The sequence below is a fragment of the Acyrthosiphon pisum genome, chromosome A2 (genome assembly GCF_005508785.2).
Source record: "Acyrthosiphon pisum isolate AL4f chromosome A2, pea_aphid_22Mar2018_4r6ur, whole genome shotgun sequence".
NCBI classification, from domain to species: domain Eukaryota; kingdom Metazoa; phylum Arthropoda; class Insecta; order Hemiptera; family Aphididae; genus Acyrthosiphon; species Acyrthosiphon pisum.
The window spans coordinates 1,806,879-1,822,512 of record NC_042495.1 but is presented as its reverse complement, the minus strand read 5'-3'; the positions used below and the strand labels follow the sequence as shown (position 1 = coordinate 1,822,512).

Here is a 15,634-nt window from a genome sequence, read left to right as displayed (position 1 = left end):
CGGACGCCGTGACTTGCCCGAAGAAAATTTCTGCCCATGGCCGAGGTATCGAACCGGTGTTGGTGTGCGTCGCAACCGACGCCTTAAGGTACGTTTTCCCTGTAGCGTCTGGACGCGGCGTCTAGCGTTACTACTGGTCTGGACGTAGGTCGGCGTCTGACACGGCCGTGCTGTTCCACTGTTTGACGCTGCAGGGAAACCGTAGCTTAGTCCGCTCGGCCACTACGTCCCCCTTGACGTGTATATATGTGTATCTACAACTAGTGTTGGGAATAGATAACTAAAAAATTATCTAGATAAGATAAGATAATTTTAACAAAATATTATCTAGATAAAAATAAAGATTACATAAATGTAATTTATCTATAGATAAATATAAATACAACAATACATTTATCTAGATAAATATCATTTTTTTACACTTATTTTTATTGTTTTTTAGTATTTTTGTAATTTTAGATTTATATCAATATAATGACATAATATTTATAATAACAACGGATTGAGCCTTTGAAATACAGTTTTACGAAGTTAATTTTAATTTATTTTTAAAATGGATGGGGAAATAAACCTATACCTAGTTAATTTTAATATGCTCATTATGGCTTTACTCCGTGCCACGAGAGAAGGAACCCGTTTCGCGCATGCAGACTGACGGCAGCTAGCGTTACTATAAAAAAAATAAAAATAAATATTTCACGCTGTAAGCCCGCATGCAGATTCTCGTATTATCGTAATACCGTCGTTGTAATAATAACAAGAAATATATTCTTCTAATTTTATAAATAATTTATATTATATTAGAATTTTAGTAACATTGGTTTTATAATTTTGTAGGGGCACTAAATCCTGTACCGAATAAAGCACACCAAATTTACGTAACAAAACCGGTTTTGCCCGTGGCCGCCCGGTGCGCTCTTATTTGGTACGGAGTATTATAATATTTATCTAGATAAGCCCATTTTTTATCTAAGTTAAACATTAGATAAATCGTAACATAATTATCTAGATACTTTAAAAGATAATTTATTTCAAAAAATCTTATCTAGATAATTCCCAACACTGTCTACAACAATAGTTACAACCACGGACTAAGATATATATATTACTTATATCTTAGGCCGTGGTTACAACTATTTCTTTACTAGATTTTCAATAAGTAAGTAACGCCTACTAAATTGTTACATTGAAATTTGAAAAATATTAAAAATCCTTAGTCAAAGTTTTTTTTTATAAGCATTTAAATTTCAAAAATTGACAAAATATGGAAAAAATCACGAAAAATAAATTGACTAAGGATTTTTGATATATTTTAAATCTCATTGTAACAATATAGTAGGAGTTAAATTTTCAAGTATTTTTACTCAACAAATAAAGTTTTATTGACATTCATAGAAAAAAATACTAATTAAATTGGAAACTGAAATTGTCCGTAAACAGCTCAAAACAAATCAAAATATTTTGAAAATGTTATCGTGTATAGAAAATGGAAATATAAAAAACCATTGAAAATTTCATGTATCTACGGTAATTTGTTTTAATGTTACACCAAAAACCAAATTCAATTTTGCGTAAAAATTCCCGTTTTTCCTTAATTTTTCTTTTGTTTTTCACGGCGCTTTTGAAAATTACTGGGAATTTTATATTTTGACCTCCCCAATGCACCAACGATATTCACTTTCCAATCGAACAAGATACTGAAGTTGATAATCGAAGCATTATTTCGAATACTTATCGTGTACACAGACACAAAAATAAAAATAATAAAAAAAAAAAAAAAAAACACATCATTGTAAAATCAATACATTCATCGTTCCACTCAGAATCTAAAACTAACTTTTTTTTAAACTGAGTTAAGTTAGAAAATAAAATATAATTTTTTGAAGGACATACCTATAACCATTGTCTATAATCAATGTTATTACTGTATTACCTAGTACCAAAGGTGGGCATTAACTAGTTAAAAAGTTAATTTTTTTTTAATTTTTTAACTTAACTAGTTAGTTTAATTTCTAATCAAATAGGTAACTTAGCTTTTCTCAGTTGATTTTAAAAAAATCCATCAAGTTAAAAACATTTTGAAATTTTTCGTTTATATACGTAAATATTACTATATCAGTATAAAATAAAAATAATCCAATACAAAAACACAAATATTTCTGTTCTTTTTCTTGATAACATAATTTAGTGTATATTCATATATTTTATTAAGTTATAAATTATATATTATGCGAATTGCAATTATAAATGTTTTTAAAAAAATAATAATTTTAAATTACAAATTGACAATTGTTATGTTTTAATGTTATATAACTTATATTATTCAATTGCTATATGATATAAAAAATATATTTGTTAAATTAATAATTTGAGATAAGTATAGTTTAAATTAGTAAATAATAGTAAAGTAAAAGTAAAAAGGTATACAGTGTACATTATGATTAAAGTTTAATAAAATTGTTTTTTATAATTTATAAATTAGAAACTAAAAAGACACATTCACTCTTTATGTAATTTACATACTATAATAAAAAAAAAACTAACTTTTTTTTAAACTGAGTTAAGTTAATATTTTTTTCTATATTAACTTTTAACTTATCGAGTTAAATTTTAACTTATAGATCTTGTGTCCTCTTAACTTAAATTAACTTGAGTTAATTATTTTCATTAACTTGCCCCCCTTTGCCTAGTACTATATGTATAATATCGGAAAATTGAAAAGAAGCACACAAGTATCTGGGATTTTAACACTTTTGTACGATACGATTAATTTTTTTCAAAATCAACTCATTTTGGCGCTTAAATCTTTCATCAATTTAAATATTTAATCATCGGCTGTTATTAAAAATATCTAATGAGAATTTTATACTGTATAGTGTATACCCATCTACGTCAGTCAATATAGTACAAGATTCTGGGTCGAGGTTTCGAGTCCCACAGTCCCACGTTGTGCACCACATGGCATTTTGGTTTTCTGTCCCGTTGTTCTCGGCGGAATCATTGTAGCACTAAAATTCTCATTCTCAAAAGTAGGATAAAAAAATCGAAAATTATTTTTTTTTTTTTGTCGATTACTGCCTATATCGTACTGTGGGAAAAAGTTTTTTGCATATTGTGAATTATGTGAAAACTAAAACCACAAAAAAGACTGCAGATGATTACAAATTAATTAAAAAATACGATGTTGTAAATATATCAGGGATTGAAAAGTTAGTAGTTCCAGTATCCAAAAGTAATTTAATTCAGTATTATGTTTACAACGAACAATTGTTTCAACTTCTTAATGAAACACATACATCTGTGGAACATGGAGGTAGAAACCGTATGGAGTATGAATTGAACTTGAAATATAAAAATATAACAAAGGAGACTATAATGATATTTTTAAATTTATGTGACCACTGTCAAAAAAAAAGCAGTACAATTAAAAAAGGTTTAGTTGTAAAACCTATACTTTCATCAGAATTGAACTCTCGCTGTCAAGTGGATTTAATAGACATGCAAGCTCAGCCTGATGGCGATTACAAGTTTATAATGGTCTATCAAGATCACCTTACGAAGTTCGTAATTCTTAGACCGTTAACTCATAAACGTGTTAATTGATATTTTTACAACATTTGGAGCCCCGGCAATTTTGCAAAGTGATAATGGAAGGGAATTTGCCAATAAAGTTATTATTGAGTTGTGTAGTATGTGGGGAGAACTTAAGATTGTCCACGGAAAGCCTTGACACTCACAAAGTCAAGGGTCTGTTGAAAGGGCCAACCAAGATATTCAAAATATTCTCGCAACATGGTTAGCCGATAATAATTCCAGAAAGTGGAGCGAAGGTCTTAAATTTGTTCAATTTATGAAGAATCGGAGTTTTCACCATGGTACAAAACGTTCGCCATACGAAGCTATGTTCGGAACACATGCTAAAGTTGGCCTAAAATCAACCCAAATTCCAATCGATTTAATTTCTACTTTAAAATCGGAGGAAGATTTAGAAAAAGCTTTAGGTTGTGGAATTAATATCGAAAACATAAACGAGAAGCACGAAAAAAGTGATGGAAGTGATAAGGACAGTGCAAAATAACTTTTTTCTAATGAAGATGAAAACGATCAAATAAAATTGAGAATAGAATCAATTTCTTCAAATCGATCGAATTCTGCTGAAAATCTTAAAGTACAAGCTAACAAAATGAAGAGTTCATCTGAAGAACGTTTTTTTCCAGGAAAAGAAGGAGAAAATGTTAAAATAAAAATTCCTGATGTGGATCGAGCAAGATGTGATCTTCGGTGTATTCTGGGAGTTATACTTTCTGGTAATTAATCTTAAAATTATAAAATAATTTTTATATTAATAATTTTTTTTTGATAGTAAACGATAACTTGTATGAAATTGGAACAAAAGAGGGCAGACTACATCAACTATACAGTCGGCATCAATTCACAATATGCAAAGAGGTGTTTATCCAGGCTGATGATGTACCACCAGTACAAATTTTATTAAGAGAAGTGGCAAGAAAATCTTCTAATTTGGGTGGCCAAGGGTACGATAGGTGTACTTGCAATACATTGTGTAAGACCAACCGGTGTAAATGTAAAAGATCTGGTCGTCTTTGCAACTCAAAGTGTCATAATAGTGGTGTATGTGGTAATAAATAAAGCAAATAAATAATAATGGTAATTTAATAATAAATAAATTAAATATTAAAGCTGTGCAACTTTATTTATTTTTAATTTTTTATATAATATCCAATATTTAATCTACTGTGCCCAAATCTAATTGGGCACTGTATACAATGCCCGGGCAACGTTAACTTATTCCGACTTTGCCCTTAAAAATCGGGCATTGTGCACAATGCCCGACTTTCTACTTTGCCCGTAACATATATATTATTATCCAGGAATATGTCATCTTCATCGCCATTTGTGAGCTGCAATTAATGCAAATATATTTAAAAATATAATAGGTATACAAGAAATGTTAACACATATAAGTTATATCGAATTAACGCACTATACACTAAACAATAATTTAGGTAGGTACCGTACATTTTTTAACATGTAACTATCTACCGGAAGTTTATTAAATTTTTACTTCACGAGATATAACACTTTGTAAGAGACGATAATACAAACTGAACAGCACGAAAGTTCTAGACACATGATATCGGGTCTTCTGTAAAATCTATTCTCTCACCTCGCTGTATCCGCAATCTACCGTAGCCTACCTGATAATATACTGTTCACATAACCATAAGCGAAATTCACGGGCAACGCCACACGGGATGGCTAAAATATATAATTAAAACATTATGTGATTTTGCTTCTACACCTATGCACAGCGAATTACACTCAAAGGGAGTTAATTAATCACAATTTTATGTTTGGGTTATTCAGCTAGTAATTACATAATTGAAAAATAAACCAATGATCATAAAATGGTTCATGTAATTAATAATTTATTATATGAATACAAAACAAATACATAGTTATTAGTTATGATACAAAATAGTAAATATAAGTGCAAAATAGTAATAATACAAAACAAATTCATATATTATTTATATAAATATGAGGTCTCCTCTCAGATCACCACGCTCTTGTACCGAAATGTGATAATAATAGTTAGAAATACGCTTGTTTAGCTGAAGTTGAAGTCATTGAGTGAACAGGCGGACGAAGAACCGCTTTGTTCGTTTCCACATGGACGGACGTTTGCGTTTGTTCGTTAATTTGCGAGTGCTGCGTTCCTCCATCGCTGTTCCAGGACGATGTCGTTGAACCGTATTTAGAATTATTTCTGCGTTACTCGAGACCACCTCGGTTTGCGGCGATTCATCACGACGGATACTGGCCTGCACCAATACGATAAGTCGGCGGAAAAGGTCGGTCGTTCAATCCATCATCGGACCGTCGTGTCACATGTGTTCATATTTGGTCGTAATATACCTAATACATATTTAATGTGACATCCATAAAGTGTATAACATCTCATGTTATCATAAACAAAATCGTAATAATTATTTTATATTACAAATTACATAAGGAGACATAACAAAACATAGACCGTGGACCCCCGACAAGAGTATCGCGGACTCCAAGGAAGCCGCGGACCAGGTCAAGATCCGCTGAAACAGAACATTGAACAATATTAATAGGTACAGAGTAATAATGTTTGATGTACTTAAAATAAACTGTTCCTAATCTTACAACAAATAAATAATCTGGTCTCAAGTGTGCAAAAAAGTTTTTAATTCAGGAATAGATATATTCATATTGCGCTTAAAACGGGTGCAATGAGAAATATTGTATAAGCTAAATGAAGCTTACGCATATTTTTTTATCAGCTCACGAAAAAAGTACTTTTTTTTGTTTATTTATAGCAAATACTATGGTACCTACTAATGATACTAATAATACGAGACGCTTGATTAAAAAGCGATTTTATTTTATTCAACATTTTTATCAACCCCATCAGTAGTGAGAAATTGAGTTGTTGATTTTTTTCAAACATTCATTAGTCATTACTGAACCATCCTTTAAGTAAACCATATTTTATATTATTTTATAATATAGATCAATGTTAAAACATTATTATCTTTATTGATATTGAAAAGTATGCTATGTAACAGTCAATGTCATAATCACTCGTGAAAAATAAAATAAAAATATTTGTAATGTAATAATATTTTGTTAAAATATAATTTATTATTTATATAATAAAATATAATATAGTACGTATAATGATGGTTTATGAAAAATAAAATAAAAATATTATTTTGTAATATAATATGATGTAATTGGTATATTTTTGTTCATAAAACAATATAGAAAAGTATAGTTATAATCAGGGCTAGGATTTATATGCAACAGCATGTTTTTTTTGCTAGGTACTTCTGATTATTGATTTTGTCAGTAATGTCCACGAATCACCTCATGATGAGATAAATGGTGGTATTTTTATTTTGTATGTTTTTGCATATTTTGGATAAAATGCATATTATTGCATATAATGAATACAATTAATATTATTGCATATTTCGATTATAAGAATGTAAAAAATGCATTTTTTATAGTATATTTCGTAAAACTTGGTTTTTTTGTCAAATATAAATTTTATTTCATGTAACACGCACGTAGTTAACGTGAATTATACATTTTATTTCTAAATTATATTATTTTAAGACAAACAGCCTATCATTGATGTATTTTTTTTGTAACTATATTTTAGTGTTTATCTTATAAAAAATTAAATGCATATTTTTGCATATTTTGGTATATAAAATGCATGTTTTACAATTTTTTATTGCATATAAATCCTAGCCCTGGTTATAATACTATATAATTAATATAACAATTTTGTTTTACGACAATTACACAAAGTAGGTGTGTAATAACACAAAATAGGAAATGTCCATTTCATGAAATAGATGTCCATATAATGTATTTTCGTCAAAATTCACGATCCGGACTAATTTCACTATCTGGAAATCCAGTTCATGAAATGAGTGATTCCACTATGTGGTTATTACTTGTCAATAGTTTTTGTACATTTTGAATAATATCAGGGTACATGGGTACAGGTATTTATTGTGGTTTTTGGTAAAAACATATATAATAGTATTATGATGATATTGAATCATGAAGTTGTGTTGGCGCAATGATGTAGATATCATTACATTTAGATGTAGTGAATCGTAATATAAGCATTTCTCATTATATGTATATTGTACATGTATCTATGTATATATGTGTCTATCTACATTATTATCATATATATATATATATATATGTAACCGAGTACCCGTGGGAACGAGCACGGCAATAGCATATTATGACATTCCGCTGCGTGGACAGTTTTGGTAGCCACAGCGCGTCTATAGTCCGCGCTCGTCCCCAAGCGGAGTCAGTCGTATTCCAGCAGGATATCTGTCCCCATCTCATGTACATTAAATTGTTTTATATTGTTTAAAATATAAGACATTATAGTCTGTTTCGCCAAGCGTACTTTATTTGATTTGCCGTCGTGTAGACGTACATACAGCACGTGTGTGCACACTGCACACCGGTATTTTTACGGCACTTGCATTATTTACATTGGTCACGAGTAATCGAAATAATTGTAATTTATTACGTTGCAATCACAATTTTCTCGTCACAGCCATATCGACCATAACATATTATTCTTCTGCCATTATTTAGTCCTCAACTGCAGTCCTCGGTGTAAGTTGTTGGGCACATGACACGTTTCCACGACTCACGATATAGCTCATATTATAATATTATACTGTAGACGGTGTAACATACAGATCTACCTTTTTCATCGAAACGTCCTGTCATCGTCGTATTTGCCGATTTTCAATCGATTGGGTTTGATCGCATTGTATTATTCGTGAGTACAAAATACCTATAATATATAATATGCATTACGTTCATAGGTAATTGAATATATTAAAAATAATATTGTCTACATAATAATCAATAATAATACGTAAAACATGTTTTGCAGTAGTATGCATTGTGTATATATTTTCACTATTGTTATGATATGATATAATATATATATGTATTATATATCATATAAATATATAATAATTTATGCCATTATATATTATATTATATTGTTATTAACTTTTGAGTCAATACTTTCTTATCATAGATCGGAGCTTGAATCGGTTTGTGGTATAGGTAATCAAGAAATAGCATACAATTAATCTAAACTATGTTATAGTTATGCTATGCTATTGATTATTTATTATTTTTATTATTATTAACTATTACTGCTATTTACTAAACCATTTAGTTATCCTTAATTTACATTAAATCAATCAGAATTGACTCAATTTACGAAGTTTATTTAATTTATTTATATTTTTTATAATATAAGGTTATAGGTAGGTACCTAAATCGATTAATTATAGCTATCGCAGGCGATTCCAGTATAAGAGGGTCACAACCTAAAATAGGAGGAAATTCGAGTGAATAATATTTTTTGAAATCGGGAGGCAATTCGGGTAACACTTAAAAAAAAAATTCATGGGGGACAATTTGAGGGTAAGATGGGAGGCAATTCGTGAGCGCCCGATTTTAAATCATTCAGACAGTGTAGAATATCGGTTAGTGAAACAAGCTATGAAAATTGAAAAATTGCTATGTCGTTCTATTGTTTCTATTGTGGCAGTGACCCACAGCACTTTTATTAGATTTACATGACGAGTTTATTGTCTGATAACTATATTTAAAATCGCGTGATGTGAGCCATTTTATTGACCTATATATTATTATTATCAAACTTTTAGGTACCTATAAGAACATTATCTGTGGACTGTGCTTAATCGTCGGTTGTTATTCGATATTTTAATTTTCAAACGATATAATATGAGCATTTTTAATTTGTGATATTTCACAATATACCCATATTCTATTGCAGGTTGAAAATTAAAAATATCGAAAAACCGGTGACGCAATAAGGTAATATGTTCCTACCGAAAAGTTAGATAATAGGTCCATTCGCTCTAATATTTACTATAGTGCAGCGGTTCCCAACCCATGGGCCGCGAGCAGCAAGGTATTGGGCCACGAGCCATAGGTATAATATTAAATATTACCTATATATATTTAAAATAATATTATTATATATTTTTTGTTATATTTCTGATCATAATAATATTTAATAAATTTTAACTATAGTGTACAATAAGTGTACAATTAACGATACGATATTGAACGTTTGAACATAGTTTTATCTTATATATTATATTTCGTTGATTATTAATAGGTTTCTGCTATTTGTAATTTTTATCGTATTTATCGTGCACGACGTGTGGGTTGCGATAAACTTAATAGGTCTTTCGATTTCGTAAATTGGTAAACTAGTTATTTTGCGACAGTGGTTGTGTGTTTATTTGTCGATGTGTAAACTAACAAGTTTTAATCCAGATATTGACTTTCTCGTGAAGAACAAGCAATATCAAAAATCACTTTAAATTGTTTATCTTGTGATAAAGTTGAATTAAGTTTTTTTTAATAAACAATTGTTTTTTTTTTTTAATTTTTTATTCCTAATAAGTAATAACTATATATACATGTATATATATAATATATATTATATATAATAATTTTATGAAAACGTATATAGGTATGCTATGGGTGGGCCTCAAATATTTTTTTACAAAATATTAGTGATCCACTAAACTAAAAAGGTTGGGAACCGCTGCTATAGTGAATGAACAATTGTTATGTCGTTCGTTTATAAGACGGAGACAACAAATGCATGCGTAGCATCCTCTTAAATGTATGATAGGTACATAGGGTGGACCAAGAAAGGTTAGTCGGACTGTCTGAGAGTCGGTACGGGAACGTCAGACTACGTTGAGGCGTGAGAACTTCAACTTGTAATTCTTGCCAGCGTTTTAGTTTTTTGGAATAAAATATAATTGTGTGACATTTGTTTTTATATTCGTTGAACACTTTAAACACTTTTACGCGCGTATACCAAGACGTGTTTGTGAGTGTATACGAACAGTAGGTACTATCGTGGGAATCAGGAATTTCGGCACGGCTGTTTCGGCGCAAAAAATATCGGCGCTGGTCATTTCGGTGTGGGGATATGTTGGCGCCGTAGGTGTTTTAATATACAATTTTAAAAAATACAAAATAAATAATATTATTTTAGTATTGTATCATTATTCCAATATTATACAATTTTAAAAATAAAAAATAATAATAAAGTTTTATGCCTAGTCATATTGTCTTCGCGCCGAAACAGCCGTGTCGAAACGTGGTTGTGCCGAAATGTCTTAGACCCTTCAGATATCATTACACCCGATACCTCTGTACTAAGTCGACGGACATGATTTAATGCATTTTTATTATAATAAAATGCATATTATGCCTAGTAATAATCCGACTCAGTCGTTTCATTTATTTCTATATTATAATGGTAATAACCGTACTCTCACACAAACAATTACACACACAATAGTGGGTCTAGGACATTTTTCAGCACAGTCATTTCGGCACACGTACAGAGTACAGGTGTATCAAGTATCATTTGGGTGCAATGAATATATGTTATAAGAACACTGGCGCGACATTCGAAGACGCCGAATGTGTAAAAGACTTTTAGCATATTATTATATTTAATATTTTTCTTATAATAATGCAATTATATTATACCAGTGAACAAATATAATATTATAATGGTAATTTAAAAACATTAGGAATCAGCGGGGAAGGGGCTAATACGTATAGGTCGAAACGGTGTGTGGTCGTTGTATGCTGACATAACTGCGAATAGCGATTTTAATACCTATTATTATAATTCTCATAATATAGTACGATTATGTCATCCGCTGCAATATTATTTTTTATCTTTTATTATTCTTTCTTTGTCCTGCAGGTGCATCGAAATATGCAAAAAACCTTTTTCCCACAGTATGATATAAGCAGTAATCGACAAAAAAAAAAAATAATTTTCGATTTTTTTATCCTACTTTTGAGAATGAGAATTTTAGTGTTACAATGATTCCGCCGAGAACAAGAGGACAGAAAACCAAAATGCCATGTGGTGCACAACGTGGGACTGTGGGACTCGAAACCACGACCCAGAATCTTGTACTATATTGACTGACGTAGCTGGGTATACACTATACAGTATAAAATTCTCATTAGATATTTTTAATAACAGCCGATGATTAAATATTTAAATTAGTGAAAGATTTAAGCGCCAAAATGAGTTGATAAGAAAAAAATTAATCGTATCGTACAAAAGTGTTAAAATCCCAGATACTTGTGTGCTTCTTTCCAATTTCCCGATATTATACATATAGTACTAGGCAAAGGGGGGCAAGTTAATGAAAATAATTAACTCAAGTTAAGTTAAGTTAAGAGGACACAAGATCGATAAGTTAAAATTTAACTCAATAAGTTAAAAGTTAATATAGAAAAAAATATTAACTTAACTCAGTTTAAAAAAAAGTTAGTTTTTTTTTATTATAGTATGTAAATTACATAAAGAGTGAATGTGTCTTTTTAGTTTCTAATTTATAAATTATAAAAAACAATTTTATTAAACTTTAATCATAATGTACACTGTATACCTTTTTACTTTTACTTTACTATTATTTACTAATTTAAACTATACTTATCTCAAATTATTAATTTAACAAATATATTTTTTATATCATATAGCAATTGAATAATATAAGTTATATAACATTAAAACATAACAATTGTCAATTTGTAATTTAAAATTATTATTTTTTTAAAAACATTTATAATTGCAATTCGCATAATATATAATTTATAACTTAATAAAATATATGAATATACACTAAATTATGTTATCAAGAAAAAGAACAGAAATATTTGTGTTTTTGTATTGGATTATTTTTATTTTATACTGATATAGTAATATTTACGTATATAAACGAAAAATTTCAAAATTTTTTTAACTTGATGGATTTTTTTAAAATCAACTGAGAAAAGCTAAGTTACCTATTTGATTAGAAATTAAACTAACTAGTTAAGTTAAAAAGTTAAAAAAAAATTAACTTTTTAACTAGTTAATGCCCACCTTTGGTACTAGGTAATACAGTAATAACATTGATTATAGACAATGGTTATAGGTATGTCCTTCAAAAAATTCCAAACGTATAATCTTACGACGAAATATTATGTATTATTTCTGATTATGATAGAGTGTCAGAGTTTGTGTGTTATAACTTATAACATTATATTGTTATTACCTACTTACAGGCCGTGTTTTAACATTTTGGGATCGAGGGAACATATTTTGCCCCTCTCCAAAAAAAGGTTATTTCTTAAAATGTAAGTGTAAATTATAACTACTATTTTGTAGTATAGGTAAATGTGGTTTAGCTCCCGAGCAGTTTTTAAACATTTTTTTTGGAAACCTATTTAATTCAATAAGTTTTTTTTTTTTTTTATTTATTTATTTGAAGTAATCTACAATCTATACATTTCTTAGTATAATAAGTAGGTTTGATAGGTGAAGTAAGAGTGATGTGAATAATAAGATTAGGGAAGATACCCAGTGGTAACACCCTGTGACATGAATAACAATGAAGAGAGAGAGAAGAGAGAAAAAAAAAATATATGTAGTTATATAATATAAGACAGTTTATAAGTAATTAATTTGAGGTTTGGAGGTGTTACCTGGTAGCGACCTCCAGCACTTATTAAGCTCACTTTTCAAAGAAGATCTCTAATTCAATAAGTTAAGAATAAATTTGTCGGTCGGGCTTAATTTCAAAGTTATACAATTTTTAAGTCCACGAGTTTGCATATTCCCACCCGTCGGAAGGTTTTTGTTTCTATTAAAGATTACTTTATTAACAATAAAATAAAAAGTATTTCAGATAAACGCCATCCAGATAAAATTAGCTTTATTACTTTAATATTGTAAACAAGTTTTGGATAGGTAAAACTATTTTTTCGGTATTTTTTTTGTAAAAAGGAATGAAAATATTTTTTTTTCGGTATGTCTGTTAGGATGTCCTGATAAACTATAGAATCTACTATATGCATATAATGTCTATGTAGCAAGTTAAATATTAGTTACTTTTATCAAAATGCATGATAATAAATTTTAAATTAAAAATTATACCTTCGATGCATTAAATATTTTCACTATATTTCTTCAGACTATAGAGGTTAAAAATTTGAAGTTAAAATAAATAGTAAAAGAATATTTCTGAAAATTGCAGAAAAATGGAAAAAAACTAGAAGATTCACATTATTTCTTGCTACTCTATGTTTTATTTGTGCGGTTAACGAAGCCACTACGATCGTTCACCCAACAAAAACTGCACGACTACATCAGAGAATTGTAAATCAAAAAAAGAGCCGTTGTATTTTTTTTGCCATTTGGGAGTTTAAATCAAAATTAAGTTTAAGGTAATATAACTTAATTATTATAGAATTGTGTTTGATTTTATCATGTTTTTATTTTAATAACAATTTATAGGGTTGTACTTATGAAAACTACTGCCAACTCTGTTGTGATGTAACCCTGAAATTCTATGGGACTCAGACCCTATAAATATTAAACAATACATAATTTATCATGCACACATATATTGTTGACTAAAAATGTAACCTAACCTATCAAAATACAACAAAATACTGGAACAACCAAACATCAAATTCAACAACAAAAACACCAAGCACATTTACGTAAAATACAATATATAATTCCGACCATAACAACCACAACCACTATCTCAACCAGAACATTACTAACCTCAATGAATGCATACCTATATACCCATTCTGGAGACAACTCATATACATACGTAAAAATATTTATATTTAAATAAAACAACGCGAACGAACACATACGTCAATCAACATTCATAATCAAAAGTAACGAAAACCCTTACATCATCCAACAATCCATAGCTAATATTTTATTATGAAAACGACAGAACATCATCACAATAACAATTTGAAAAATACACACTTCCTTACGCTATGTCCCAGCTTTCACCCAACAAAAACTGCACGACTACAACAGAGGGTTATAAATAAAAAAGAGCTGTTTGGGAACAATACGTTATGGCATTTGGCAAAACAATACCCGGTTAAATAAAGTCTTGATCAAGTTTAAGGTAATATAACTTAGTCATTATAGAATTGTGTTTAATTTTATCATGTTTTTATTTAGTAACAATTTATAGGGTTATTGTACTTACCGACGTGACTGCCAACATAAAAATCATTGTGTGAACCGTGATGGAGTTGTGTACCCTACACTTCCTATATTTTATTGTTGTTGTGATGTAATTCTAAAATTATATGGACCCAGCCCCTGTCAATAGTAAGCAATACATAATTTATCATACACACATATATCGTCAACTAAAAAATTTAATAATAAATTTATTTTTATTTTTATCTTAGCTGTAAAGCCAGAACCAAGCGATACGGACAAAATATTTCATGTACAATTAGCAGGATATTTTGTATTTATTACTTTATGTTATTCGGCTTATAATCATAGAAAAATATATGAATTTATTCAAGTAAGTAAATTTAATAATTATTTTTCTTTTGTAATAATGGATTGAATAGGTAACTCGTAATAACGAATTGGACAACTAGTAATAACGGATTGGACAATGGTACGATATAGTTATCGTACGCATACAATAATTTAAGCCATTTGTATTTTGTACGAATATTGTAGGTACGATCAGTGTCGCAAGACAAAATTCCCCATTAGCATTATACCGGGGATTGACTAAATACAAATAATTTATGAGAATTATTATATATACTTGTGATAATCCATAAAAATGAGATTAAAAAAACATATGGTTTGCCCTTCAACGCTTCCGTAGATATAGGCTATTATGGTTTTAGTGTTAAACTGTGTCATTATTATTATATTTAAATTTAAACTAGTTATTGTAAATCTATATATTAAATATTATAATTACGTATATTTTACACTGTATGTCTGTAGTGTACTGTATATTTAAAATGAAATTGGAATTATATTCTGTTATATAAAGTTTATTATTATTATTAATATTAATAAATTGTTTGTTTTAGAAAAATTGACATGTAAAGTTTTTTGAACAATTTTGAATTGGAATATTCAAATTGTACTAATTAG

At 29.1% G+C, this 15,634-nt stretch overlaps 2 protein-coding genes and 1 long non-coding RNA gene across 5 annotated transcripts; all 3 read left to right on the top strand.

Moving 5' to 3' along the window:
- Positions 1–3,375: 3,375 nt before the first annotated feature.
- LOC100168278 (KRAB-A domain-containing protein 2-like) lies at positions 3,376–4,078 on the top strand. The gene is made up of 2 exons (XM_008188699.1): positions 3,376–3,560; positions 3,817–4,078. Exons 1-2 carry the CDS (start codon positions 3,376–3,378, stop codon positions 4,076–4,078), a joined length of 447 nt encoding a protein of 148 aa, XP_008186921.1.
- A 105-nt stretch (positions 4,079–4,183) lies between these two features.
- On the top strand, positions 4,184–4,650 carry LOC103310428. The gene is made up of 2 exons (XM_008188700.1): positions 4,184–4,307; positions 4,364–4,650. Exons 1-2 carry the CDS (start codon positions 4,184–4,186, stop codon positions 4,648–4,650), a joined length of 411 nt encoding a protein of 136 aa, XP_008186922.1.
- Positions 4,651–7,822: 3,172 nt separating this feature from the next.
- On the top strand, positions 7,823–15,462 carry LOC103310426. Of its 3 annotated transcripts, XR_001680115.2 has the most exons (6): positions 7,825–8,113; positions 8,194–8,383; positions 13,722–13,911; positions 13,982–14,624; positions 14,694–14,833; positions 14,917–15,462. It is a non-coding gene; the product is annotated as an uncharacterized LOC103310426 (long non-coding RNA). The 3 variants fall into 3 exon arrangements; XR_001680116.2 differs by having other exon boundaries at positions 7,823–8,383; positions 14,681–14,833; XR_511082.3 differs by having other exon boundaries at positions 7,826–8,383.
- Positions 15,463–15,634: the final 172 nt, after the last annotated feature.

Bases quoted from the DNA above. Each gene is read 5' to 3' on its own strand.
- LOC103310428 (XM_008188700.1), top strand. From the start codon at position 4,184: ATGAAGAGTTCATCTGAAGAACGTTTTTTTCCAGGAAAAGAAGGAGAA. The intron at 4,308-4,363 runs GTAATTAATCTT...TTTTTTTGATAG, and splicing joins TCTGGGAGTTATACTTTCTG to TAAACGATAACTTGTATGAA.
- LOC100168278 (XM_008188699.1), top strand. From the start codon at position 3,376: ATGATATTTTTAAATTTATGTGACCACTGTCAAAAAAAAAGCAGTACA. The intron at 3,561-3,816 runs GTTCGTAATTCT...TAATAATTCCAG, and splicing joins TATCAAGATCACCTTACGAA to AAAGTGGAGCGAAGGTCTTA.